General features: G+C 55.3%; 2 protein-coding genes across 2 annotated transcripts; one reads left to right on the top strand and one right to left on the bottom strand.

Moving 5' to 3' along the window:
* Positions 1-691: 691 nt before the first annotated feature.
* On the top strand, positions 692-5639 carry PTGIR (prostaglandin I2 receptor). The gene is made up of 3 exons (XM_033223767.1): positions 692-814; positions 1565-2344; positions 4442-5639. The coding sequence occupies exons 2-3, from the start codon at positions 1577-1579 to the stop codon at positions 4832-4834; spliced, it is 1161 nt and encodes a 386-aa protein (XP_033079658.1). The 5' UTR covers positions 692-814; positions 1565-1576; the 3' UTR covers positions 4835-5639.
* Positions 5640-17151: 11512 nt separating this feature from the next.
* On the bottom strand, positions 17152-26775 carry CALM3 (calmodulin 3). The gene is made up of 6 exons (XM_033223765.1): positions 26580-26775; positions 22079-22109; positions 19596-19739; positions 19328-19434; positions 18938-19073; positions 17152-18794 (listed from the first exon to the last, which is right to left on the bottom strand). The coding sequence occupies exons 1-6, from the start codon at positions 26580-26582 to the stop codon at positions 18766-18768; spliced, it is 450 nt and encodes a 149-aa protein (XP_033079656.1). The 5' UTR covers positions 26583-26775; the 3' UTR covers positions 17152-18765.
* Between the last annotated feature and the right edge of the window lie 405 nt (positions 26776-27180).

Below are 27180 nucleotides of genomic sequence, written 5' to 3'. Positions count from 1 at the left end.
GCCCAGGCCTGTTCCTGACGACTGGACACCAAATATGCCCCTTCATGCTTCCTTCTCAGGTCTCTGCAGGGTGAGCTGGGTGCCCAAGGACAGGCTCCAGGGACTGGCATGTCTTTCTCTGGCCAAGCCTCCTTCCTCAGCTTTCTGGAAGGAGTGAATTTTGTCCAGGGACTAGAACTCTCAGTGGTGTCTGGAAAACACTACATCAGAGAGGAATTTCCTGGTCATTTCTCAATCCCTGGGCAATGTCCTAAGCCCCAGGGCCTGGAGCCCAGAATAGATCCCAGAGGCCACCCTGAGACAGCCCAGGCCAAGGCCACCCCATTGAAGCCCGGTCAACAGTGCCCTTCAGGTCCCTCCTAGAGGCCCCCTACTACCCCAGGAGGCTCCAAGCCTAAGTGATGGTGACTCAGGAATTTCCCACCCAGGCCAGAGAGGGAGACACTGGGGGAGGGAGGAGTCCTGTGTGTGGGGAGGTGGCAGGTGGCTCAGTGATGGGAACCAAGAGAGGATGTGGGGAGGAGAGTGGAGGCAGCGATGGGAGATGGATGTCCTGGGTTGGGCGGGTGGATGGGGAATGGGGAGTGTGCCAGGGGGGCCTCTGGAGAACAGTGAGGGAGGGCGGGGCAGAGAGAGGAAATGAAAAAGCTGGGGTGAGCAGGCAAGCTGAGGAGGGTGGGAGGGAGGGAGGGAAGGAGGGAGGAGGGAAGGAGAAGCTGACACACAGACCGACACAGGCAGCGAGAGACACACGGAGCAGAGCAAGTGGAGGGACAGACGCGCGGGACAGGAGAGCCTGGGCAAGACTGGAGAGGTGCGGTGAGGGGCTGGGGAAGCAGCAACACAGAGCAGGAGCGGGTAGAGGGTGTGGGGTTAGAGGGAGAAAGGTACGGGAAGGACAAGGACAAGGGAGGGGACGGAGACTGGGAGATAACAGCAAGAGACCGAGAGACAGAGAAGGAAAGAACTGGCGATGCCCGGATGTTCTCTGTCTCTTTAATGGCAGAAACAGAGCTAGAGAAGGAAAGAAATAGAAGGTGGGGGGGTGCCAGCCATGGTGGTTCACGCCTGTAATCTCAACACTTTGGGAAGCTGAGGTGGATAGATCACCTGAGGTCAGGAGTTCGAGACCAGCCTGATCAACATGGTGGAAGCCCATCTTTACTAAAAATACAAAAATTAGCTGGGCGTGGTAGTGGGTGCCTGTAATCTCATCTACTCCAGAGGCTGGGGCAGGAGAATCGCTTGAACTCAGGAGGTGGAGGTTGCAGTGAGCCAAGATCATGCCATTGCACTCCATCCTAGACAACAGAGTGAGACTCACTCTCAAAAGAAAAGAAAGAAAGAGAAATAGGAGGGCGGGGAGAGACAGAGAGAGAGAGAGAGAGATACTGGAGAAGCCAGAGGCGAGAGGACTACATACACATACACAGGAGAACTAGGGGTTGACTGGGAGGCCCCAGCTGCCAAAAGGACTGGCCAGTAGGGACATAAGAGTGGGCTGGGTGGTGGGGGAGCCTTGGCTCCCTCTGACCCCCCACCTTCCACCTTGGGAACCCTCCAGCCCAGACCTGGGATGGCGGATTCGTGCAGGAACCTCACCTACGTGCGGGGCTCGGTGGGGCCGGCCACCAGCACCTTGATGTTCGTGGCCGGCGTGGTGGGCAACGGGCTGGCCCTGGGCATCCTGAACGCGCGGCGACCGGCGCGGCCCTCGGCCTTCGCGGTGCTGGTCACCGGGCTGGCGGCCACCGACCTGCTGGGCACCAGCTTCCTGAGCCCGGCCGTGTTCGTGGCCTATGCGCGCAACAGCTCCCTGCTGGGCCTGGCCCGGGGCGGCCCGGCGCTGTGCGATGCCTTTGCCTTCGCCATGACCTTCTTCGGCCTGGCGTCCATGCTCATCCTCTTCGCCATGGCGGTGGAGCGCTGCCTGGCGCTGAGCCACCCCTACCTCTACGCGCAACTGGACGGGCCCCGCTGCGCCCGCCTGGCGCTGCCAGCCATCTACGCCTTCTGCGTCCTCTTCTGCGCACTGCCCCTGCTGGGCCTGGGCCAACACCAGCAGTACTGCCCCGGTAGCTGGTGCTTCCTCCGCATGCGCTGGGCCCACCCGGGCGGCGCCGCCTTCTCGCTGGCCTACGCCGGCCTGGTGGCCCTGCTGGTGGCTGCCATCTTCCTGTGCAACGGCTCGGTCACCCTCAGCCTCTGCCGCATGTACCGCCAGCAGAAGCGCCACCAAGGCTCGGTGGGTCCACGCCCGCGCACCGGAGAGGACGAGGTGGACCACCTGATCCTGCTGGCCCTCATGACGGGGGTCATGGCCGTGTGCTCCCTGCCTCTCACGGTGAGTCCCCTCCGGAGCTGGGGGGGAGTGGGGAGAGGAGGAGGGCAGCTCTGTGGGTTGTGCCCATGTCACAGATGGGGAGACTGAGGCTCAAAAGAAGTCAGACATCGTGGGCATGGTGGCTCACGCCTGTAATCCCAGCATTTAGAAAGGCCGAGGCAGGACCGGATGCGGTGGCTCACGCCTGTAATCCCAGCACTTTGGGAGGCCGAGTCGGGAGAATAACTTGAGATCAGGAGTTCGAGACCAGTCTGGCCAAAATGATGAAACCCTGTCTCTACTAAAAATACAACAAATACATAAATAAAAAGTAGCCGGGTGTAGTGGCACGTGCCTGAAGTCCCAGCTACTCGGGAGGCTGAGGCAGGAGAATCGCTTGAACCCAGGAGGCGGAGGTTGCAAGGAGCTGAGATCGTGCCACTGCACTCCAGCCTGGGTGACAGAGTGAGACTCCATCTCAAAAATAAATAAATAAATAAGAAAAAAAAAAAAAGAAAAAGAAAGGTGAGGCAGGAGGATCACTTGAGCTTAGAGGTTTGAGAACAGCCCGGGCAACATGGTGAAACCCCATCTCTATGAAATATTTAAAAATTAGCCTGGCATGATGGCCTGTGCCTATGGTCTCAGCTACTTGGGAGGCTGAGGTGGGAGGATTGCTCCAGCCTGGGAGGTCGAGGCTGCAGTGAGCTGTGATTACACCACTACATCCCAGCCTAGCTGACAGAGCAAGACCAAAACAAAAACAAAGAAAGCAAAAACAAATCAGACAGAGGCTTGGTCCCCAGTCAGACAGATCCTGGCTTTCTGGAGAAGTCTTTCTGCATCTGACTTCTGATACCTTATCTCCCAGCTTAGGCATCCTGAACCCCCCATAATAAGATGCATCCCCCATCCTTCCCTTACCCCTGTAATGAAAGCCCACCACTCATTGAGCGCTTCTCTATGCCTGCCTTGTACTTAGTGGCTTACAAATACTTCCTAAGATAATTTTCAAAATGGTCACAGCCACCCATTCCACAGCATTTGGCAGGAAACCAAGAGAACGTTCTCTCTCATCCCCGTTTTTACAGATGAGGGGCAGTGTCTCTCGCCCACAGTCACACAGAGCCTGGTCTCGGTCCTGGGTCCTTCGACTATAGAGCCTGATCTCCCACTCACCTGGCTCCCCTCTGCCTCAGAGCAGGCCCCACCCTTGCCTCCGCACCTCGGTTTTCTGCGGGGACTCCCGTCCTGCCCCTCCCCAATGGGAGTGGCACAGACCCCGGTACCTACTCAGTGTCTGTGACACCTGGTCGTGCCACCTTTCTTCTGAGCCTCAGTTTCTGTTTCTGTAAAATGCAAGAGGCCAGGCTGGATTGGGGGTCCTTTTTTTTTTTTTTTTTGAGGTGGAGTCTCGCTCTGTCGCCCGGACTGGAGTGCAGTGGCCAGATCTCAGCTCACTGCAAGCTCCGCCTCCCGGGTTTTCGCCATTCTCCTGCCTCAGCCTCCGGAGTAGCTGGGACTACAGGCGCCCGCCACCTCGCCCGGCTAGTTTTTGTATTTTTAGTAGAGACGGGGTTTCACCGTGTTAGCCAGGATGGTCTTGATCTCCTGACCTCGTGATCCGCCCGTCTCGGCCTCCCAAAGCGCTGGGATTACAGGCTTGAGCCACCGCGCCCGGCCTTGGGGGTCCTTAAATCTTTTTTGGGGGTTACCCTGACTCAAAGACTCAGATGCTGTGGACAGATACACACAGGCACCACCACAGCTCTGCAGCTGTTTCAGGGGGCCCAGCTGGGCAGCGTCGCCTTCTTGCAGGGATGTTATACTCAAAAATCTGTGGAGCCTGGGGGTCCTCCCAGCTTCTAAGGTTGGGGGGACCCATATACCTGGCCCCCATTCCTCTCTCCTTAGGCATCTCTGGCAATTTCCTGGGACTTTCTCTCCCTGTGTTCCCCAGATGCATTTGTTACTTAGTTTTTATCTTCTCTCCTTCCCCTCTAACATGCCACCCTTACCTCATCCCTGGTAAGCGAGTGGGAGGAGGGAGCCAGGCTGGGGAGGCTGGGGAGGCTGAGGACTCCTGGGTGCTTCTTGACGCCCTCACCCTGCCCTCAGATCCGCTGCTTCACCCAGGCCGTCGCCCCTGACAGCAGCAGTGAGATGGGGGACCTCCTTGCCTTCCGCTTCTACGCCTTCAACCCCATCCTGGACCCCTGGGTCTTCATCCTTTTCCGCAAGGCTGTTTTCCAGCGACTCAAGCTCTGGGTCTGCTGCCTGTGCCTCGGGCCTGCCCACGGCGACTCGCAGACACCCCTTTCCCACCTCACCTCAGGGAGGAGGGACCCAAGGGCCCCCTCTGCTCCTGTGGGAAAGGAGGGGAGCTGGGTGCCTTTGTCGGCTTGGGGCGAGGGGCAGGTGGCGCCCTTGCCTCTCACACAGCAGTCCGGCGGCAGCACGGTGGGAGCGTTGTCCAAAGCAGAAGCCAATGTTGCCTGTTCCCTCTGCTGACATTTGGAGCTGACCCTGTGATCCCTGTCTTCGAGGGACAGGAACCAGAAAATGAGGGACATGGCTGATGGCTGTGGATGCTGGAACCTCGGCCCCCAAATTCTGGGGCCGATTGGCTGCTGTTTCTCCTGCGCAGGGTAGTCGCTGCTGGCTCTGGGAAGAGAGTGCGGGACAGAGGAAACATTTATCCTGGAGCGCAGAAAGAATGGTACTCTCAAAATAGCCAGTGGCCTGGCCGACCTGCTCTGGCCCTGGATTCCCCATCCATCTCACTGTCTAAATATTTATCAGGCGGAGAAGTTCCCAGCAGCTTCTGTACACTCAGGTCTGCCCTGGTCTGGGTGCTGGCTCCAATCTGCGTCCACTCAGGGGGACCAGCTGCCCACCCCAAGTCCTCAGGGGACGGCCCTCCCCTCTACCAAGCCACTCCAAGAGCCAGCTCCTCTCTGCTCCACAAAAATCAGGGTTCTTGGAAAAGCTCCCTGCCTTCCCTTGCCGCTGGTCCCCCATCAGGCTTGGGAGCCCTGGCATCCCAAAGGGGTAACGGGAGGAAGGGGAGGCTGCTGCATCGTGGGTGACAACGCAGGACATGTGCTTGGTACCAAAAGGGCCTGAGACCTTCCACCTAGCTTGATGGGCTGTGAGATGAGAACTGTGAGGGTGCAGGTGGCGGGGAGACAGATGGAGAAGCTGGCAGATGAAGAGTAGGGGCTGGGGATCCCGGGGACTGCCCCAGAACAAAAACCTAAGTCCTGTGCCTGTCTCCAGGGTCCTGAATAAATAAATGCCTCCTTACAGAGCCTGACCTCATGTTATGTGTCCTTGGAGCCCTCACAAAGATTTCATTCATTCATTCATTCATTCATTCATTCAACGCATACTTGACTGGGCACCATAGCACATGCCTGTAATCCCAGCATTTTGGGAGGTTCAGGTGGAGGATCACTTGAGCCCAGGAGTTTGAGACCAGCCTGGGCAATATATAGAGAACTTGTCTTTACAAAAAAATTTTAAAAATTAGCTGGATGTGGTGGTGCACACCTGTAGTCCCAGCTCCCAGGGAGGTTGAGACAAGAGGATCACTTGAGCGTGGGAGGTTGAGGCTGCAGTGAGCTGAGATCGTGCCACTGGGTGACAGAGTGACACTCTGTCTCAAAAACAAAAACCAAAAAACCCTCAACCTCCCCCTGAAATTCAGCAGTGCTGATTGCCTGGTGTGAAGGACACGGACAAGCCTCTGCTCCACCCTGGGCCCTGCCGGGGTGATCTCCAGCCTGCCACCCCACTCGCTTCTCATAACCACTCCCTGCCCTCAGAGAGGCCCAGGATGGAGAGTGCTCAGGGGTGAGCTGACTAGCATGGAAGGAAGTGAGTAGGCGTTTAGGGTGGGGGAGGGTGAGTGGGAACTCCCCCCACCCAGCCCCACTGCACTGCCGGTCCCAGTTCCCCTTTCCCACTCTCCCTCTGTGTTAAAACAAAAAATCCACACTTGGAGAGGGGCACGGTAGGTGAGGCCTGAGCCTCCCATGAGGACAACAGCAGCCAACTCCTCCAGGGGTGAGCGGTGCTTCCTCTCACTCCATCCACAGGGCAACCTATTATAAATCCCTTCTTTCCTTTCTTCCTTCCTCCCTCCCTCCCTCCCTCCCTTCCTTTCTTCCTTCCTTCCTTCCCTCTTTCTCTTTCTTCACCTCCTCTCCCCTCCCCTCCCCTCCTCTCCTTTTTTGAGACGGAGTCTCACTCTGTCGCCCGAGCTGGAGTGCAGTGGCCAGATATCAGCTCACCGCAAGCTCCGCCTCCCTGGTTTACGCCATTCTCCTGCCTCAGCCTCCCAAGTAGCTGAGACTACAGGCGCCCGCCACCTCACCCAGCTAGTTTTTTGTACTTTTTAGTAGGAACGGGGTTTCACCGTGTTAGCCAGGATGGTCTTGATCTCCTGACCTCGTGATCCACCCGTCTCGGCCTCCCAAGTGCTGGGATTACAGGCTTGAGCCACCGCGCCCTTCCTCCCTCCCTCCCTCCCTCCTCCCTTCCTTTCTTCCTTCCTTCCTTCCCTCTTTCTCTTTCTTCACCTCCTCTCCCCTCCCCTCCCCTCCTCTCCTTTTTTGAGACGGAGTCTCACTCTGTCGCCCGAGCTGGAGTGCAGTGGCCAGATATCAGCTCACCGCAAGCTCCGCCTCCCTGGTTTACGCCATTCTCCTGCCTCAGCCTCCCAAGTAGCTGAGACTACAGGCCCCGCCACCTCACCCAGCTAGTTTTTTGTACTTTTTAGTAGGAACGGGGTTTCACCGTGTTAGCCAGGATGGTCTTGATCTCCTGACCTCGTGATCCACCCGTCTCGGCCTCCCAAAGTGCTGGGATTACAGGCTTGAGCCACCGCGCCCTTCCTCCCTCCCTCCCTCCCTCCCTCTCTCTCTCTTTCTTTTTTTCTTTCTTTCTTTCTCTCCTCTCTCTCTCTCTTTCTTTCCTTCTTTCTTTCTTTCTTCTTTCTTCTTTCTTTCTCTTTCTTTCTCTTTCTTTCTCTTTCTTTCTCTCTCTCTTTCTCCTTTCCTCTCCTTCCTCTCCTTTCCTCTCCTTTCCTCTCCTTTCCTTTCCTTTCCTTTCCTTTCCTTTCATTTTTTGAGATGGAATCTCACTCTGTTGCCCAGGCTGGAGTGCAATGGCACCATATTGGCCCACTGCAAACTCCGCCTCCTGAGTTCAAGCGATTCCCCTGCCCCAGCCTCCCGAGTAGCTGGGATTACAGGTGTGCACCACCACCCCTGGCTAATTTTTTTTTGTATTTTTAGTAGAGATGGGATTTTGCCACGTTGGCCAGGCTGGTCTCGAACTCCTGACCTCAAGTGATCCTCCCACCTTGGCCTCCCAAAATGCTTGGATTACAGGCGGGAGCCTCTGCGCCTGGCAATAAGTCCTTTCTACGGAGGTTGGAGTCCAGGTCCAGAGATGATAATCCACCTGTCCTGGCTCACACAGCGAGTGGGCGTGGGCGTGGAGCAGGCCCGTCTGTCCACTCGGGGACACCTTGGTTTCCTTTTGGTCATAATCTAGCAGTTAGTTTACACGGCGGCTTTGGGGATTAAGCAATTCCCTCCGAAAAGCAAGTTAGCTCAGGGCTTGGAATAAAGCCCATAAGAAATGTCACTATGATTGCCATTGCTGTAGCTGTTGCTATTGTTATTTGGGCAGATACAATTTAAAAACAGACCAGGCGCGGTGGCTCAAGCCTGTAATCGGGCGTATCACAAGGTCAGGAGATCGAGACCATCCTGGCTAACCCGGTGAAACCCCATCTCTACTAAAAAATACAAAAAACTAGCCAGGGGAGGTGGCGGGCGCCTGTGGTCCCAGCTACTCGGGAGGCTGAGGCAGGAGAATGGCGGGAACCCGGGAGGTGGAGCTTGCAGTGAACCGAGATCGAGCCACTGCACTCCAGCCTTGGGGACAGAGCGAGACTCCGTCTCAAAAAAAATAAATAAATAAAAGAAAATGTCCTGGAATTGGATAGTAGTGAGGGTTGCTCAACAGTGTGAATGCACTAAATGCCACTGAATTGTAACTTTGAATGGTTAAAATAGCAACTTTTATGTTATGTGTATCTTACTGCAAGTAAAAAAATTAAATAAGTAGGCAGGGCAAGGTGGTTCCCACCTGTAATCCCAGCATGTTGGGAGGCTGAGGCGGGAGGATCCCGTGAGTCCAGGAGTTCAAGACCAGCCTGGGCAACGTATCAAGACCCCGTTTCGACAAATAATAACAAACAAAATTAGCCAGGTGGTGGCCGGTCATGGTGGCTCACACCTGTAATCCCAACACTTTGGGAGGCCAAGGCAGGAGAATCACCTGAGGTCAGGAGTTTGAGACCAGCCTGGCCAACATGGTGAAACCTCATCTCTACTAAAAATACAAAAATTAGCCAGGCATGGTAGCGGGCACCAGTAATCCCAGCTATTTGGGAGGCTGAGCCATGAGAATTGCTTGAACCCAGGAGGTGGAGGTTGCAGTGAGCTGACAGCACCATTGAGCTCCAGCCTGGGTGACAGAACGAGACTGTCTCAAAGAAAAAACTAAATGTGGTACTGAAAAAAAAAAAAACAACAGTGAAGTATTTAGAACCTTTTATAGCAGTCTTTTTTTTTTTTTTAATTTTTTAATTTTTTGAGATGGAGTCTCGCTCTGTAGCCCAGGCTGTAGTGCAGTGGCCCGATCTTGGCTCACTGCAAGCTCTGCCTCCTGAATTCACACCATTCTCCTGCCTCAGCCTCCAGAGTAGCTGGGACTACAGGCGCCCGCCACCATGCCTGGCTAATTTTTTGTATTTTTAGTAGAGACAGGGTTTCACCGTGTTAGCCAGGATGATCTCAATCTCCTAACCTCGTGATCCACCCGCCTCAGCCTCCCAAAGTGCTGGGATTACAGGGGTGAGCCACCGCGCCCGGCCCCTATAGCAGCCTTGCAGAGTAATTATTATATTGGTTGAATTTAATAATAAAAAATGTTGGCCAGGCACGGTGGCTCATGCCTGTAATCCCCACACTTTGGGAGGTCAAGGTGGGTGGATCACCTGAGGTTAGGCATTCGAGACCAGCTGGGACAACATGGTGAAGCCTCATCTCTACTAAAAATACAAAAATTAACTGGGTGTGGTGGCACATGCGTGTAGTCCCAGCTACTCAGGAGGCTGAGACACAAGACTTTCTTGAACCTGGGAGGCGGAGGTTACAGTGAGCCGAGATGGTCACTCCAGTCTGGGCCACAGAGCAAGACTCTGTCTCAAAAAAAAAAAAAAAATCCACTTGTTAAAAACAAAACACAACAGGTTGACAAACATGATTGGGACCTGACTTTGTCACCAAGACTGGCCAAACCTTGGCCAATCCTCCTACCCCCAACAGAGGCTGGTGAGGAAGGGGTGGGGGGTTCTGGAGAAGGGCATTGAGGAGTGCTCACCTCCTCTCTCTGTGTCACCCCCAGAGGTGGGTCAGTTCCACCCATCTGACCTCTGAGGTCTCACTATATACCCGGCAGAGCTGAGCGTTGGAACCACAGCATCCTTGCCTGTGGTGGGCGCTGCTCTCATTTCCATTTTTCAGATGAGGATTAAAGGAAGGTAAGGATGCAATGTAGAGGCTGGGGTTCTGCAGGCTCTTACCCCCCACCAAGGCCTGACATATCATCACTGTTTACTGCAGACCCCTTCCCCTCACCCCACCTCTGACCTGGATGTCTACACTAACAGGCCAGAGGTTTTCAGACAATGCCCCCCATGGACCCTTTGCCCCTCGGGGGTGATTTGGAAACTCCTCCTAGCTGGGATCCTGGCCCCTGACTGCCCAAGTTCATCCGCTCTGCCAGCTGCCCGGGTCCTGTCCGTAGAGCTCTATATGGCAGTCACTGCCAGCTTTTGAAAGCTCCCAGGGCTCAGGCACCACCTGGAGGCTCCAGGCCAGCCCCCGCACTCCCACTCCCCTGCAGGCCTTGACTGAGGCCACATCAGATGACTGTGGTTTCCCTCAAGAGGCCATGACATTTTGGGTCCCCGCATCTTTGCTTATTGAGCTCACTCTTCCTGTAACTGTCTTTTTCCCTTTTCCATCCATCAAAGACACCCTTGCTCTTCAAATTCTTTCTTACATTTTTCTTCCTTAAAGACGCAACCAATCTCCCTCGAAGGCCCTCAGCACTTTTTCGGCTGCACGATGGCACTGGCCGCAGCCTGCCATGGCAAGGACATGTGTCTGCTCACCTGCTCCGCAGGGTCTTGTTGAAGGACTATTGTATGTCAGGGCTTGTCCCTGTGATGCTGGTGACATGGCAGTGACAGAGATAGACCTAGCCCTGCCCTACCGAAGCTCAGAGTTCGGTGGGGGAGACAACCCTGTCCTCAGAGTGGGCATGAAGCAGGATGGAGGGGTGTCTAGGCAGGAGGGTGTGGTGGCTTACACCTGTAATCCCAGAGCTTTGGGAGGCCAAGGCAGGTGGATCACCTGAGGTCAGGAGGAGGAGATGGCTGATCGGGGAACTGAGGTTTAGAAGAAAGTGAACCAAGTTAAATGTTTCTGGCCAGGCGCAGTGGCTCACGCCTGTAATCCCAGCACTTTGGGAGGCCAGTGCAGGCGAATCACAAAGTCAGGAGTTCAAGACCAACCTGGCCAATATGGTGAAATCCCATCTCTACTAAAAATACAAAAATTAGCTAGGTGTGGTGGCAGGTACCTGCATTCCCAGCTACTTGGGAGGCTGAGGCAGGAGAATCTCTTGAACCCGGGAGGCAGAGCTTGCAGTGAGCTGAGATCACGCCACTGCACTCCAGCCTGGGCGACAGAGCAAGACTCCGTCTCAAAAAAATAAAAAAAAAGCGTTTCTGTCGTGCTTACACCTCCAACTGGGGCATCTAATGCCTCCCTTCTTCAGCCTCCTGTGTATTCATTAACTCAACATACATTCCCTTAAGTTACTCTGGTCTGGACCCGAGGCTGCCTTGTGCCCACTGGGAATATAGTGCTGACTGACATAGCCTTGACCCTACCTCATTCATGATCCGCTTGGGTGACCGAATAATCACATAAAAATGTGTTACAAAGGTCGGGTGCAGTGGCTCATGCCTGTAATCCCAGCATTTTGGGAGGCTGAGGCAGGTGGATCTCTTGAGCTCAGGAGTTCAAGAGCAGGCTAGGCAATATGGTGAAACCTCTTCGCTACAGAAAATACAAAAATTAGCTAGGTGGGTGTGGTGGTGCGCGCTTATAGTCCCAGCGACTTGGGAGGTTGAGGTGGGAGGATTGCTTGGGTCCGGGAAGTCGATTCTACAGTGAGCTATGATCATGTCACTGTATTCCAGCCTGGGTGACAGAGCAAGACTCTGTTCTAAAAAACAAAATGTTTTATAATAAGCAGCTAAGATACAAAATTACGAGCTGTACTAAGGCGGCGCAGTGCAAGGATCTGTGGAAATATAGACAGTCGTCCCTCATTATCCTTGGGGGATTGGCTCCAGGACTTTCCTGGGATACCAAAATCTGCAGATGCTCAAGTTCCTTATATACAACGGTGTCATATTTGCATATAACTTACATACGTCCTTCTTTATACCTTAACTCATCTCTAGATTACCTATAACACCTAATTCAGTGCAAATGCTACGTAAATAATTGTACTGTATTGTTTTAAAATTTGTATATTTTATTGTGTTTTTTGTTTTGTTTTGTTTTGTTTTTTGAGACAGAGTCTTGCTGTGTCACCCAGGCATGCAGCGGCGCGATCTCAGCTCACTGCAACCTCCACCTCCCAGGTTCAAGCAATTCTTGGGCCTCAGCCTCTTGATTGGCTGGGATTACAGGAGCCCAGCACCACACCTGGCTAACTTTTTTTTGTGGCGGGGGTGGGGCGGACAGGGTCTCATTCTGCTGCCTAGACTGGAGTGCAGTGGCTCCATCTCAGCTTGCTGCAACCTCTGCCCTTCCGGGTTCAAGCGATTCTCCTGCCTTGGCCTCCTGAGTAGCTGGGACTACAGGTGCGCACCACTACCGCCCGGCTAATTTTTGTATTTTTAGTAGAGACGGGGTTTCATTATGTTGGCCAGGCTGGTCTCAAATTCCTGACCTCAGGTGATCCACCTACCTCAGCCTCCCAAAGTGCTGGGATTATAGGAGTGAGCCCCCGCACCCTGTATGTTTTGAACATTTTTTTTCTGCAGTTGGCTCAAACCAGCAGACACAGAGGGTGACTGGTCTAGGCGCCTGCCCTGGTCTGGAGTGGGGCTCAGGAAGTGATGTGTTGGGAACGGGGGACTCAAAGGGACTTGATTCATTTTACGATTTATTTCTTTTTATTCATTCCCTTCTTCCTAGCACCCGACCTGACCCACAAATGGGACTTAAACACGCACACACACACGCCGTGGGCTGGGCCTAGGAGTTGTAGCTCTTAAGGGTCTTCCGTGGTCATTGCCCCACCTGCTGGTCACACTGGGAGTGACACTCAGGAGTGGCCCCAGAGCCACTCTCTGGGAAGTGAGGGGATCCTTGGGAGCCCTCAGGCGGCCCTGGTTGGGTATGTCCCCTTGTCTGGTCACTTTCTCAGGACAGGTTTTGAACTGGTCTAGTAGACCTGCGAGGCTGAACTGGAAATGACTCCCGGTCCAGGCATTTCTCTGCTTTGGGCTGCAGCCGAGCCTCTCAGTGCTTGCCCAGGGGCCATTAGAAGCTGAGTGCGGTCTATGGGTCTTTGATTAATAAAAAATGGGAAGGGAAGTCATGATTATTTAATAATGTAGCCTGTCTGGGAGTAAAAGTCTTTCAAAACATAGGGCCCTAGGGGGAAACTACTGATAGGCAGCTGAGAAGCATGGGTACCGGGATGCGGTGGGAGAATACAAAAGAAATTAGTGGGGCGTGGTGACACGCGCCTGCGATCCCAGCTACTCAGGAGGCCGAGGCAGGAGAATTGCTTGAACCCCGGAGGCAGAGGTTGCAGTGAGCCGAGATGACGCCACTGCACTCCAGCCTGCGGGGGGAGGGGGGCGGTGCGGAAGAGAGAGAGAGTTTGGCATCCCAGCACTTTAGGAGGTTGAGGCAGACTGAGGTCATCTGAGGTCAGGAATTGGAGACCAGCCTGGCCAACATGGTGAAACCCTGTCTCTACCAAAAATACAAAAATTAGCTGAGTGTGGTAGCAGGCACCTGTAATCCCAGCTACTCGGGAGGCTGAGGCAGGAGAATCGCTTGAACCTGGGAGGTGGAGGTTGTAGTAAGCTGAGATTGCACCACTGATCTACAGCCTGGGCAACAAGAGCAAAACTCCATCTCAAAAAAAAAAAAAAAAAAAAATGCAGGCTGGGCATGGTGGCTCACACCTACAATCTCAGCACTTTGGGAGGCTGAGGCGGGCAGATGACGAGGTCAGGAGTTCGAGACCAGCCTGGCCAACATAGTGAAACCCAGTCTCTACTAAAAATACAAAAAATTAGCCAGGTGTGGTGGTGTGTGCCTGTAATCCCAGCTACTCAGGTGGCTGAAGCAGGAAAATCGTTTGAACCTGGGAGGCGGAGGTTGCAGTGAGCCGAGATCGCACCACTGCACTCCAGCCTGGACAACAGTATGAGACTCCGTCTCAATAAATAAACAAATAAATAAAATTAGAAATACAAAAAATAGGCCGGGCGCGGTGGCTCAAGCCTGTAATCCCAGCACTTTGGGAGGCCGAGGCGGGCGGATCACGAGGTCAGGAGATCGAGACCATCCTGGCAAACACGGTGAAACTCCATTTCTACCGAAAAATACAAAAAATTAGCTGGGCAAGGTGGTGGGCGCCTGTAGTCCCAGCTACTCGGGAGGCTGAGGCAGGAGAATGGCGTAAGTCCGGGAGGTGGAGCTTGCAGTGAGCTGAGATCCGGCCACTGCACTCCAGCCTGGGCGACAGAGCGAGACGCCGTCTCAAAAAAATAAATAAATAAAAATACAAAAATTAGCCAGGCATGGTGGTGGGCACCTGTTATCCCAGCTACTGGGTAGGCCGAGGCAGGAGAATCATTTGAACCTGGGAGGTGGAGGTTGCAGTGAGCTGAGATCCACTGCACTCCAGCCTGGGTGACAGAGTAAGACTCCGTCTCAAAAAAAAAAAAAAAAAAAAAAAAAGCCAGGCGTGGGGGCTTACACCTGTAATCCCAGAGCTTTGGGAGGCCAAGGCGGGTGGATCACTTGAGATCAGGAGTTTGAGACCAGCCTGGCCAACATGGTGAAACCCTGTCTCTACAAAAATTAGCCAGGCGTGGTGGTAGACACCTGTAATCCCACCTACTCAAGAGGCTGAGGCAAGAGAATCACTTGAACCTGGGAGGTGGAGGCTGCAGTGAGCCAAGATCACACCACTGCACTCCAGCCTGGGAGACAAGAGTGGGACTCCATCTCAAAAAAAAAAAAAATTAGCCAGGCGTGGTGGTGCATGCCTGTAATCCCAACCACTGGGGAGGTCAAGGCAGGAAGGCAAGAGAATAGCTTGAACCTGGGAGGCAGAGGTTGCAGTGAGCTGAGATCACGCTATTGCACTGCGGCCTGGGCAACAGAGTGAGACTCTGTCTTAAAAAAAAAAAAAGTTTGACACAACCCAAGCTGGTGGATATTTGTATCATCTTCCCTTACAGATTATCATTTGCCATTTTGCAGACTTGTAAATGCAGGCTGAGGGAAGTGAAATCGCTGCTCCAAGGTTATTGAAGTGGCAGTGGTGGCCCCTTGGGACTTAGTGAGCACAAAGGTTCATTCTTGTGAGTGAGTCTCAACCTGGAATTTGAGCCCAGTCCTGTGGGAAACCACAGCCCATCTTTGACTCAACTACTAGACCAGAATTTTCCCCGGGTACCCTGACTGCTAAAGGGGCAGCTCCCATTTCAGACCCCACCACTGGGACACCAGCCTCAGCCTGGCCTCTCCACTGGCTCTGGCTCTGGCCTGCCTGAAGGCTGTCTGTTTTTAAACTATCATTTACCCTAAGGCCCAGCTGTTGGGTGCTTGGACTCCTCAGGGTTAGATCTGGTTCAGATTCTGGTTCTGTTCCTACTTTATAACCTTGCAGTAGTGACTTCACTCCTCTGGGCCTCAGTTTCCTGGTCAGCAAAATGGGAATGAATGGCATCCAGCCCAAGTGGTTGCTTTAAGGCTCTGATGAGCTCATGGATGCAGAGATTCAAAGGCAGTCCGCGAAGCAGGAAGCACCCAGCCAATGGTGGCAGGTGCTCACCGAACACTTCCTGAGCACCGCACGCCCTCCTCCTTCCTGTAGGCTCACCCAATCCTCAGCTCAGCTCAGGAGGCCGGTACCATTATACCCCCATTTTGTGGACAGGGTCACTGAGGTCCAGAAACTCTAAGGCATCTCCCCAAGGCCTCAAGGCAGGTAAGTGCTGCAACTGGAAGGCTAAGGCGGGTGCTTGTGTCCAGACCCCAAGTTGTTATCCACTACACTCTACTGTCTTTACTGCACCACCAACTACCAAGCCACAACCACGTGGCAGGAAAAGGGGGCCCAGAAGCTGGAGCTCTGGAAAATGGCTTGCCACTCCCAACGTCTCCACCCATGCCGCTGGCTCTGGTGACTGGGATGCACCAGGAAAACCCAGCCAGGGACTGATCTCTCTGCCACAAGGAAGGCTGTGGGGTTGGGCCAGGCTTCCCCTGCCTTCTGAGGCCAAGTGCAGATGAGTGGAAGGACCTCTTTTCATTCCACTGACTTCTATCTCTGCTCCACCCTTGCCCAGCTTCTGTGGTTGTGTGAGAAGCTCAGAAGTTAAAGACAAGGCTTATTAACCTGTCATTCTCCATGCCCCCAAGGGATAATGAGAAAAGCCCCTGAGGATTCTGACCCATCCCTCCACTATAGCCCCACTGGACTGGGAGGGTCTTGCTATGTTGCCCAGGCTGGTCTTGAACTCTTGGGATCAAGTAATCCTCCTGCCTCAGCCTCCCAAAGGAGGAGGCTTACAGGCATGTGCCACCAGGTGCTGTTAAGGCAGCTTCTTCCTCACATCCCCACTTGCCATGAGGAAGTTGAGCTTCCTGTGGTTTGTAATTTGGCTGTGACCACATAGTGGTTTGTACTGTGCCTTGTGTGGTTTGCAATTGTTTTGGGCTTTTTGTTTCAAATCTTCAAACCAACACCAAGTCCCATGCCCTCCCTGTGAGCTCAGGAACATGCCTTTCTCACCATTGCAGATCCAAACTTGCAATGTTTTGGCTGCCTGTGAGGCTACAGCAGTGAATGCCATCCCTCTCCCCAAAGCATCAAGAGGCTCACCCACTGCAGGGCCCACCCTTGCCTTCCTCTCTTCGCCCAGCTGGGCTCCAAGCTGCTCGGGGATCTCACCCAGCCTCGTTGGATTTCCTTCAGTTCCTAGGTGTCCAGGCTCCTCTTGCCTCAGGACTTCTATACATGTTGTCCCCCTCAACTGGAACGCCCTTCCTTCCCCTACCCAGCTAGGGGACTGCCCATCTTTCAGGTAGGTCTCAGCACAGTCCTGCCACTGGACTGGGCTGACCCCTTCTCTGTGTGCATGATGGGGCTGCCTCAGACAGCCTTCTCTGTACTCCCCTTTCAGTCCATTTGCGCGACTATCTCCAGGACAGGACCCTGCCCTTGACCCTGTGGTCTAGCTGGGATCAGAACTGTGGTTCAGAGGCGTCCACTGGGCTGCACTGACCGGACACAGCTTCAGAGCCAGCTTGGAGGAGAGGCTCTTTCACATCTGGGCCAAAGGAATCAGCGTGGGGGTTGGCGGGGCGGGGGGGCGGGCCAGAAACTGAGACACGAGGGGAGGAACCAAGTCAGGTAGTCACTGTATTTTATTGGAAAACATTGATATATATTTTTCTTCACAGCTTGAACTGAACACAATATTGCCCGGTTTAAAAAAAAACAAAACCAAAACATTCCGAAAATGTCCACAGCCTCACGCCTACCTGCCCTTACCCTCAGCTCTTGGCTGGGTCTCCCACTATGCCCCGTCCCTCCTTCCCTCAGAGGCTGGGTGCCAGAGGGTGGATGAGAAGAGATTCTCAAAGCTGGGCAGGTCCCAGGAAAAGCCACTTGATCGACCTGGGCAGTGAGGGGAAGCAGGGGGCGGGGAGGGGTGGGGGTAGCCAGATGAAATGAACAGAAAGGGGAAAAAACCCAGACGACTGAACTGCCCACATTGACTTACTTGTCCCAGAGGCGAAAGTCAGAAGCAAGGGCACGGATCATGCTCTCCGCTGGGGTAGTATGGGGGCAGGCAGGTGGGCAAGGGGAGGCAGGGAAGAGGGCACGGAGCACAGATGTGAGGAAGCGGCACCAAGTCACCACAGAGAAGCGGGAGGTGCTGGCGGACCAGGACGCAGAGGCTGCCGTAGCTGCTGTCCCCTGGGCAGCTGGCCGACAAGACTGTTTTATTGCAGGTGCGTTCTCTTGAGAGCGTGGCGGGGCCCATCTTCCCTCTCCCCACCCTTTAGCTAGCCCAGCATGGTTCTGAACAAAATGAAAGTTTTAAGGGCCATAGAGGGGAAAGAAAAAAAAAAAGAGAACCAGCACATTACAAAGCGACCATCCCCACATCCATTCCTAGGACGGGCCCTCAGGGCGGTGGGTGCTTCGTGAGGAGGGAGCGGCATGGGATGTTAGCACCAGGTATTTACAGAACAGCTCGAGAGCGCTTCAGGAACGCGGGCAAGTCCAATTTGCAGAGTGGCCAAAATGAGCAGTCCCCACCCAGCCAAACCTCAGAAAGCCAATCGGATGGTTGCAGAACAGCAGCCAGTGGGATGCGAGTGTTGCCCACTGTCAGTCCCCTTCTGTGCGTCGGCCCCCTTGACCCCCTCCTGGGCCACATCCAGTCAACGCCGCAATTCCTCAATGCCCCTCAGTCCTTCTGGAATGCCTCTCTTGGCACCCCTGCCCCAACAGGCTGCTGGGATCTGCACATGGAATCACAGGGCTGGTTGCATGCAACGGCAAAGGGCATGCTCTTCTGCCTGGGGGGGGCCTCTTGTCCCTCCCAGCAGGTCCCGGGACAGGGCTGGCAGCCACCCCAGCACCCAAAATAAGATGACAAACAAGAGGAAACAAACCAAAATGGAGGAGAGCCACCCGGGCTGGAGGAGGGCAGAGGCTCCCCAAGGGGATGTGGGGAGGGCTTCATCTTATGAATGCATCAGGCCTTGGAAGACATGGATGGAAGAGGCGAGGGCAAAAGGAAGAGATGGGGGCATGGAGAGAGACTCAGGGAAGAAGGAGAAAGAGCAATCATGCAGCTTGGGACAAATCTTTTGTTGCTTTATCAGATTCTCAGTCAATCAATTGGTGTTTGCTAGAACCGGGGTACGCAGGGGAGTGTTGAAGAGAGAGTGCGCGCGCGAGAAGAGAGAGATCAAGAGAACGGGCATCGCCAGCTGCCCGGGGGGCCTTCACTTTGCAGTCATCATCTGTACAAACTCTGTGGAGTGAAGCAGAGAGAGAGGAGGTCAGGCGGGCAGGCTGAGTGGTGAGCGGCCCTCCCCAACATGAGGGATCTGGGGGCTTGTACCTGAAGCTGCGATTCTCTTCTTGTTCGGGAGATCAAGCCTGGCCTGGACTCACCTTCATAATTGACCTGGCCATCTCCATCGATGTCAGCCTCTCTGATCATCTCATCCACCTCCTCATCGGTCAGCTTCTCCCCCAGGTTCGTCATTACGTGACGCAGCTCTGCGGCGCTGATGTAGCCGTTCCCATCCTGGGGGTTGGGGATAAAGGCTTTCACTGGGCACTTCTCCCGGCGGGGAGAGAGGCAGTGAGAGGGGTGGCTGTCATCACCATTCCTCGGCAGTGAGCACAGTGAGGGAGGCTGCCTGAGGTGGCAGAGCAGGTTGGCAGTGAGGCTGGCACCGGGACCTGGGCCTCCTGGAAGTGGTAGCTCCGCAGATCCAGTTCTGTCTGTCTGCCTGAAGGCTGGGGTCAGTCTCAGAGCCGCCCCGGAGGGTTGCTTACCTTGTCAAAGACACGGAATGCCTCTCGGATCTCCTCCTCACTGTCTGTGTCCTTCATCTTTCTGGCCATCATGGTCAGGAACTCTGGGAAGTCAATGGTCCCATTCCCTGGAAGGTAGGGAAAGGATGGAGAATGCTCTCAGCTTGGGCCCTGGAAGATGACCCTGGGCCCTGATAGATACGGGCTCATCTATCACCCTGAGGGAGGCTCCCTGCAGTCACTCGGGGTGACCAGGAGCGGGGTTGCCCACACGCTCTGTGGGGCTCACCATCTGCATCCACCTCATTGATCATATCCTGCAGCTCTGCTTCAGTGGGGTTCTGTCCCAGGGATCTCATCACTGTCCCCAACTCCTTGGTGGTGATAGTGCCATCTCCATCCTTGTCAAAGAGGGAGAAGGCCTCCTTGAACTCTGGGGGAAGAAGGGGAAGGAGTCAGAAGTCACAAGGCCCACAGGAGAATCCTTACCTCTGGATGTTGGACGCCTTCCCTGGAGGAAGGCCAAGGGTGTCAGTCCCAACTAAAGAAACTGAGACAGACTTCAAGTCCCACGCAATCAGTTCGCTGTCCTCAGTGCTCAGGGCAAAGCCCTTCCAACCTTCATTCAACAGTTATTGAACGTCAACACTGTGCTAGGTAAAGCTGTTTTTCTGGCCAGCCAGTGAAGCCAGTGGGGAAGAACGGTCTGACAGCTGTCCTTAGATGATTCTACATGTCTGTTTGGTCCCTGGCTTTGGCTTCTCCCTCAAATGGTGAAATGGACCAAAGTCATGGAGTGAATGAGAGCCGAAAGGATTCTTCATCTGAGTGTATTAGCCAGGGCTGGTTGGCTGGGACGAGGAGGGGAGGCTGCAGAATGCCTCTGGCCAGCCTGAAGAGGAAACGCAGACATCCACTCCCTTCTGACTGCCAGCCCTGTTCCCTGCCGTGGGTGCTACCAGCTTCCAGAGGAGCTGAGCCACTGTGTGTGGTGAGCGTGGGGGTGGTCGGCAGCAGAACATGGCTGACGGACGGTGCGTGGGGTGAGTGGGGGGATGGAAAGTGAGGGGACCGCTGCCAAGCCAGGAGGATGAGGAGCTAGCGGTGCTGAGTGGGAAGGCCACAGCTGGGGCCGCATCAGGAGCAGGGAGAGAAGCACATGGCTCTTGCCCTCCTACTGGGCCCATTTTGGCACCTGGCGCTCCTCTACCCCCAAGCCCTCAAAGAACAGATGCCTGGCAGCCTATTCCCAGAGGGTGTGGGCTGGGGTGAGGCGGTGGACACTTTGTTAATGGGGACAGAATGAAAAGCAGACTGTTTATGTTGCACAAGGCCAGAGTTGGGAGATGGGTGGCAGGTACATTGGGAGGGACATGCACAGCTGGACAGCTGTGGTCCTGAGCCTCTGGCCCTGGGGACATGGCAAGAGTCTCCTTGGGGAGGCTGGCACCTCTCTGTGCTGAGGCCTTGTTGTTCTTGGGGAGGGCAGGGAGTGGGTCATGGGGGCACCCCGAGCTCATGATCACTAAACTGGGCCATCCTCTGGCTTTCCTCAGGGGTCTCCATTTTGACCTGGGACCAAAATTTTGAAGCTGCAAAGGTGATTCTGTGGTGGGGGTTGGGGGGAGAAAGGAGAGAAGGCAAGTCCATTCCTGTCTTCTCCCACTGCAGAAGCTGGGCCTTCAGTACTTGTCACACAGCTGGCTGAACCTGACAGCAGAGCTGGGGGCTGGGTAGCTGGTGGGGAGCAGACGCCCATTCTCTGGATCGCTCCTCTGGTCTACTGTGTGCTGGCCCCTGGCTATGGAGATAAACCAAGAGTTGTTCTTTGTCTGCGGGCAGCTCAGTATGGGCGGGTAGGCAGGCACGGATCCATAATTACACAATAGTTCCTGTAGCTGACCCTTCTGGGGTTTTGGAGGGGTTAGAAAAATGAATTAGATGGGATCCAGGGATTTCTTCCAGCTTGCTGAGAGAGAGATGATTGTTTAGCCAGCAAAAGTCTGCAGAGGACCTACTATGTTCTAGGCAGGCACTGAGGCTATAGCAGAGACCAACAAAACCAAGTCCCAAACTCAATGGAACTCACATCTAGTAACAGGACATACAGCAGGTGAAGACAAAAGAAAATAATTTCAGACAGCGAGAAAGGTTACAAAGAAAATAAAGTGATGTGAAGGACAGTAAAGGAAGGCTGTGTACTTGAGGTGGAGGTCAGGGAAGGCCTCCCCGAGGGGACATCTGAACTAAGGGATGGGAAGGAGCTGTCCACGCCAAGCGCTGGGGAGGCACTTCCGCCAGCAGAACAGGCAGGCGCAGGCACATGCGAAAGGAAGTGCAAAGCGCAGGCAAGTGCAGAGGTGGGAGTGACGAGCCAGCTCCTGGGTGGCTCCTAAAGTGGGACAGGAGCTCTGCAGGCCCCACATGGAGGCAGGGAGCTCACCTTCTAAGCCAACCTGGCTGAAGCTGGGAGAGAGAGTTGGGTTCGTCCTACAGCCACTGATTATCAAGCCCCTAGATGACCCAGGCTCAGGAGAAGAACACAGCCTTTGGTGTCTGGTAAAGGCCTGTCTCAGGGCCATGGGGCTTGGTGTCATGGGGACACTGGTGTGCTCTTACACACATTTATCAGCATTCTAGGCACAAGGCATAGTGTTAGGTGACACAAGGGATACAGAGGTTCACCCATCAGATGTCACTTCTCGGTGGCTAAGATTTGGCTGGGGATGTGGAGGCTTTCCTGAGCTAAGATGAGGGGGATAGCAGACTCACCTGCGATCTGCTCCTCAGTCAGCTGGTCAGCCTGGAAAAGCAGGAAGGGGAAAGTCAGTCACCAGGCCAGACAGCACGGACGCATCTTCGTCACTCAGCCCAGGCCCCCGGCCCCAGTGAGGCCAGCTCCACATGGCATTCCTGCCAAGCCAGGGAGGAGCATGCCAGAGTTAGGGTCTGAGGCCGAGCCAGCGCCTGATGATCAAGTCTGGTGATTCAGAAAGCTGGGTACCAGGGTTGGCTGGACACTCAGGCCTGCCGGACGCAGGGCCCGATGAAGCGGCCCAGACCCACGGGCTTCCAATCTCAACTCAGCATGTGGGAGCCACAGGGGCTGGAGAAATGCCTGCCCAAACCCCAAACCAGCGGTGCTGGCATGGCCGGCACAGGTTTGCATCTCATCAGTGGGAGCCCCAGAGGCTGAGTGAAGGGAGTGATTGCCCTGGAGGCCTCATCAAGAAGCTCTAGAAGGCTCCAAACTGAAGCAGGCCAGTCCTTGGGTAGGGCAGAGGGACGATGTCTGGGGCTATCTCTGCTAGTTTCTGTGTCACCTATTTGGAGGCGCTTGGCTCAGGCAGAGCTGACCCGAGTGGCAAAAATTCTCCTAACTGGCGGCCCCGAGTTGCTCAAGCGCCTAAAGAACTCTGGTCAGGCTGGAGGCAGGTGCCCCACCGCCTGCGCACAGTGAGGGCACAGTGAGGGCACAGTGAGGGCACAGTGAGGGCACAGTGAGGGCACAGGGCACCATTCTGTTGTGTTTCTTTTGGGCAGGAGGGACACACGTCAGGGAGAGAGCTGCGGCGGGCAGCAGCAGAGGACTGAAGTCAGCTTGCACTGCAGTTTTTAACCCTTTCCAGCTTGGGCACTCTGGGGACTGGCCAGTTGGTGGCAGGCAGCCCTTGCTGCATGCGGGGTTTGGGGGTGGGGAGGAGATGCAGGGACTGGCTTCTCCTGCACTGGTGTGCTGGGCATCAGCCAGGCATAGTGATCCTAAGGGGCAGGAGCTGGGCTCGGGGGTTGGGGAGGCTGAATCCCAACATTTAGCTTTAGCAGCCAAAAGACACATTTTCCTGGTTTTTGCTGATGCTGTTAAGAAGGCACCATCATCCCAGGACCACGGTGGGTCTGTTCCCCTTCCTTTCACAATCAGGGAAAGGGGCTCCAAGTCTACAGCAGGTTCTAGTCTTGAGTCTGAGAGCCTCAGAAATGGAAGCAAACTATTATTATGTGAATTTGCAGTATTCTACTGAGAGGTTCCAGAGGCTAGGAACAAACCACCGCCTGCCTCCCCATTCCCCACCCCCGTCCCAAATAGTAACAATCACTGATCTAAAAAAGTTAGAAAAAAACAAAACAAAACAAAAAAACCCCCAAAAAACTAAGGGAAGAGGAACTTGAGGCCAAGTTCCAAATAGGCAGAATGGGAGGGGTAATCAAAGTGATGATCGCAGAGGGGAGAGGGCTGAGGGAGGGAGAAAGAGGAAGGTAAAGAAGGAAAATGGCACACATGCACTTTCTGGAAAAGTCCAAAGTGTAAAGGGGAGGTGGGGAGGCCAAATGAAGATTCTTCTGCATTGCCTTCAAAAAAGACAGGGTGGTTGGGCTCCTAAATGCCAACCTGGCAGCCCCAGGCCTAAGAGCCCCTTGCTCCACCCACCCCCCACCTCCCACCATCAGCAAAAAAGCCTGGGGCCATCCCTTAGGTCCTGACACCTGAGGAAGAGGCTTGGGGAAAGTGAGAAGGGAGGACGAGCTTCTGGTTACCGAGGCCAGGCAATGCCTGGGGAGGGGCAGGGGAAGAACAGAGAGGAGGGCAGCAGTGTGGGGAGGCGGCTGCCATCCCATCTGCTTTTCATTCTTTCCCCTGGCCTAGAATGGAAAAAGCGAGCCCAGTCAGGGCCTTCCCACCCCACTGCTCCGCCCTGCAAGAAGTCCAACTCCCCCGACCTTTGGGCACCACTATAAGGGGCTGGGGGTGGGGGCGAGGAGGCTGTGACAGGCTGCAGACTGCCCCGAGCAGCTCTGAAGGCCAGCGTTTGCCAGTCTCCACCAAAAGACTGGAAGATGCAGACAAGGCACTGCCATGTTCAGTTGTCACAGGGTTGCTGCAAATAGGCGTGGCTCTGCATGGAGGGCCTGTCAGACGCTCTCTCTCCCATGTTGGAAACCCACTTCCCTGCTTGGTCAAGGAAAGGTACAGATCTCAAGCAAGGCTGCTGCCCAGAAAACCGACTGCCTAAGAAGAGATCATTGATCCTTGCTCAAGGTTTCTTCCCCTTCTAGACCTGAAGACTAAACTTTCAACAAAAACTGTTTCCAAAATAACTCAGCTGGTCTCCTGCTTCCTTATCCTTCATCTTAGGCTCCAGCAAGGGGCTGGACAAGAAAAAAAAACATGAGGTGGGGGAGGGAAGAGGGTATGATTTCTCTGCCTTGCCCCAGCCCCCAGCCAATGCCAGAGAGCAGTGTTAGATGAGATCAGAAACCAAGGCCAGGGCCCCTCACCCGGGCCAAGGAGGAGCCACAGAGCTCAGGCCAAAGTCCAAGGCCAGTTAACAGTGACTTGTCCCACCTCTACCTTGCTGATTACAAACGGAAAGAGAAACTAGTTGTGGCCAAAGCTTGGGTCCTATTCTGGAGGTAGGGGGCCTGCTAGTGCTTCAGGGACCCTTTAGCCAGGTTCCGCTGGGGGAAAATGGGGTAGTGGCAAGAGGAGCCATCAGGTCTGTGTCAGCAAGTATGAGATCTGATACACGGCAGCGGCTGCCTGTTCTCCCCAGCCTTGCCAGGGAGGATGGCTGCACACGGTTCCCAGGCTCAGCCTGGGGGGGGCTGTGGGTGTTGTGGGTGGCAGGGAGTAGGAAAGAACTAGTCTGCTGGTTTTCTCTCAAAGCCCTAACTGTGAATTAACAGACACGCTCAGTAAGGGTCCTGAATGGAACAAGTGGTCCTCAGGCCAATCAAGGGGTCTCCCCAGAGGCACTCTCTGATCAAGCTCTGCAGCCCCCACCTCGAGGGCACGGGAATAGGCATCTGATTGTCACCGACGCCACACTGTACTGCACTGTCATTTGGCACAAGTGAGGAGGTGCAGCATGGTGCGTGGGGCTGGGGATCATGAGAAAACCGGCGCTCCTGTTGGGAAAAGGCAGTGCTCTTGGCCTGAAAAAGGCAGCAACGGAGTGAGGCTTCTAGGCTTGAAAAAGCTGGCTCATTCGAGGCACCCCAAACTTTGATCTTCCATCCCCATTTCATGAGGCTTCAGTGCGCAATGGGGGCCCGAACAGCTCCGCCCACCTGCTCCCACTGCCCCGGTGCCTTCCGCCCAGCCACGTTCTTCCTGGGGAAGGAGGACGGTAGAAAAGCTTCCTCCGGTCCCTGCAGCCCACTCCCAATCCACACCGAGCTTTCTTTGTCCTGGCCTGTCCCTGGAGACTGGCAGGGTGCTACCCACATCCACCCCCAAACCTAGGCCCACCCTGACTGCCATTCATTTTCTCCCTCCACCTCACCTCCCAACCACCCAAGCTCCCCCACTCCTCTCCTTGGAAATCCATCTTCTCATGGACCCAAACACAACACTCTTACCCCACTTAAAAAATTCTGTCTTTCTAGAGCAACAGTCTTAACCCACTAGTAACCTCGGAACCTTTTCTAGCTACTTCCAAATTAACCCCAAGGGCCCCTGTCTCCCGACTACTGGCAAGCCCCACTCTCACCATCCCTTTTCACCACCTCCACGACCCCGATCCTTCTCCGTCCGGAAGCCTTCAAGAGCATCTTCTAATCTCCGCTGCCACCCACCCCAGGCTCTTCCTCCCGTAAGCTTGCACCTCATCCTCCTCCTCCTCTGCAGTGCTGGGCTTTGGAGACCACCCTCCCCCACCCTCGGGAGTCTCATCTGTAGAAGTGACCGCCCATCCCTGACCCTCTCCTCTGCCCCACAGGAGCCCAGGGGTCGCCCCTCCCCGCCCAGGCCCAGCTACCCTCCACCACCCCATCCAGGAGCAGCCCAGCCTCCCTTCGTCCCTCGTTCCCCGCATCCTCTCAGGACCAAAAGCCTTCATCAGGGCCTAAATAGCTCCCCTCCCCAGCCCATCTTTCTCATTTCGTCCCCTGGGGTCCAAACACCTCCATTCTGAGACTCAACGCCCCATCCTGGGTCCAAAATCCTTTTGAGCGGTCCCGATCCTCCCTCAGCGGGTCCACTGAGGGTCCCGATCCTCCATCCGGGGTTCAAATGTCCCATTTAAGGGCTCAGATAACCATTTGTGGGCTTAAACATCTCATTTGGTGCTAAAGTCGCTTCTGGAAACCTTTGGGGATCCAGACGTCCCGCTCTGGGTTCAACGGCCCCCAACAACGGGGGTAGAAAGCGGTCCCGAGGCTCTCGCCGGGCCCGGACGCCCCCCACTCTGGGCTCCGTCGCCCCCTCAGGGGTCCTGCCCCGCTAAGCCCGCCTCAGAGCCCGCAGCCTCGGCAGCCACCCAGCCTCACTCACCATGGCGAGGTCCGGGGTGTCCGGAGCACGGAGATCAAGGTTCCTCCGGCGGCGGCAGCAGCTGCAGCAGTTCCAGCTCCGCCGCGCGTCCGCGCCTCCACACTCACTGCCCGCAGCGCGCGCGCCGCCGCCGCCACCGCCCGCCCCAACGGTCCCTCAACGGCCGCCGCGCGCGCCCTGCCTCGCTCGGCCCCGCCCCACCCGGCCCGCGCGCCGCCGCACTGCGGCTCCCACGGATCCCTCCGCGCCCAGCTCCACACCAACGGGACCGCGAATCTCTCGTCCCCACCCTGCACAGGAACTGGATTTGCCACCGGGCGCGCGCGCGCGCGCTCCCGCCGCCGGACTACTTTTCCTCGCCGCGCGCCCCGCCTCCCGGGCCCACTCCACTTTCCCCCTCGGCGGAGGGGCACGGCGCGGCGGTGCGTGACGCGTCCCTCTGTGAGTCGCGTCACTATTGGGCCCGGCCCATGGCGGAAATGAGAGCGTGGCGCCCATTGGTCCGAGCTTCCCTGCAATGCGTCAAACTGGGGCGAGCCACTGCAAGGTGGTGGTGGGGAAGTCTGGACTCTGTGGCCGCGTGGGGTTTTGAGGAGTAACG

The sequence above is a fragment of the Trachypithecus francoisi genome, unplaced genomic scaffold (assembly GCF_009764315.1).
Source record: "Trachypithecus francoisi isolate TF-2019V2 unplaced genomic scaffold, Tfra_2.0 Lachesis_group12, whole genome shotgun sequence".
NCBI lineage: Eukaryota > Metazoa > Chordata > Mammalia > Primates > Cercopithecidae > Trachypithecus > Trachypithecus francoisi.
Note: the sequence above shows the minus strand (reverse complement) of the source record. Positions and strands in the feature narration are given on the sequence as shown.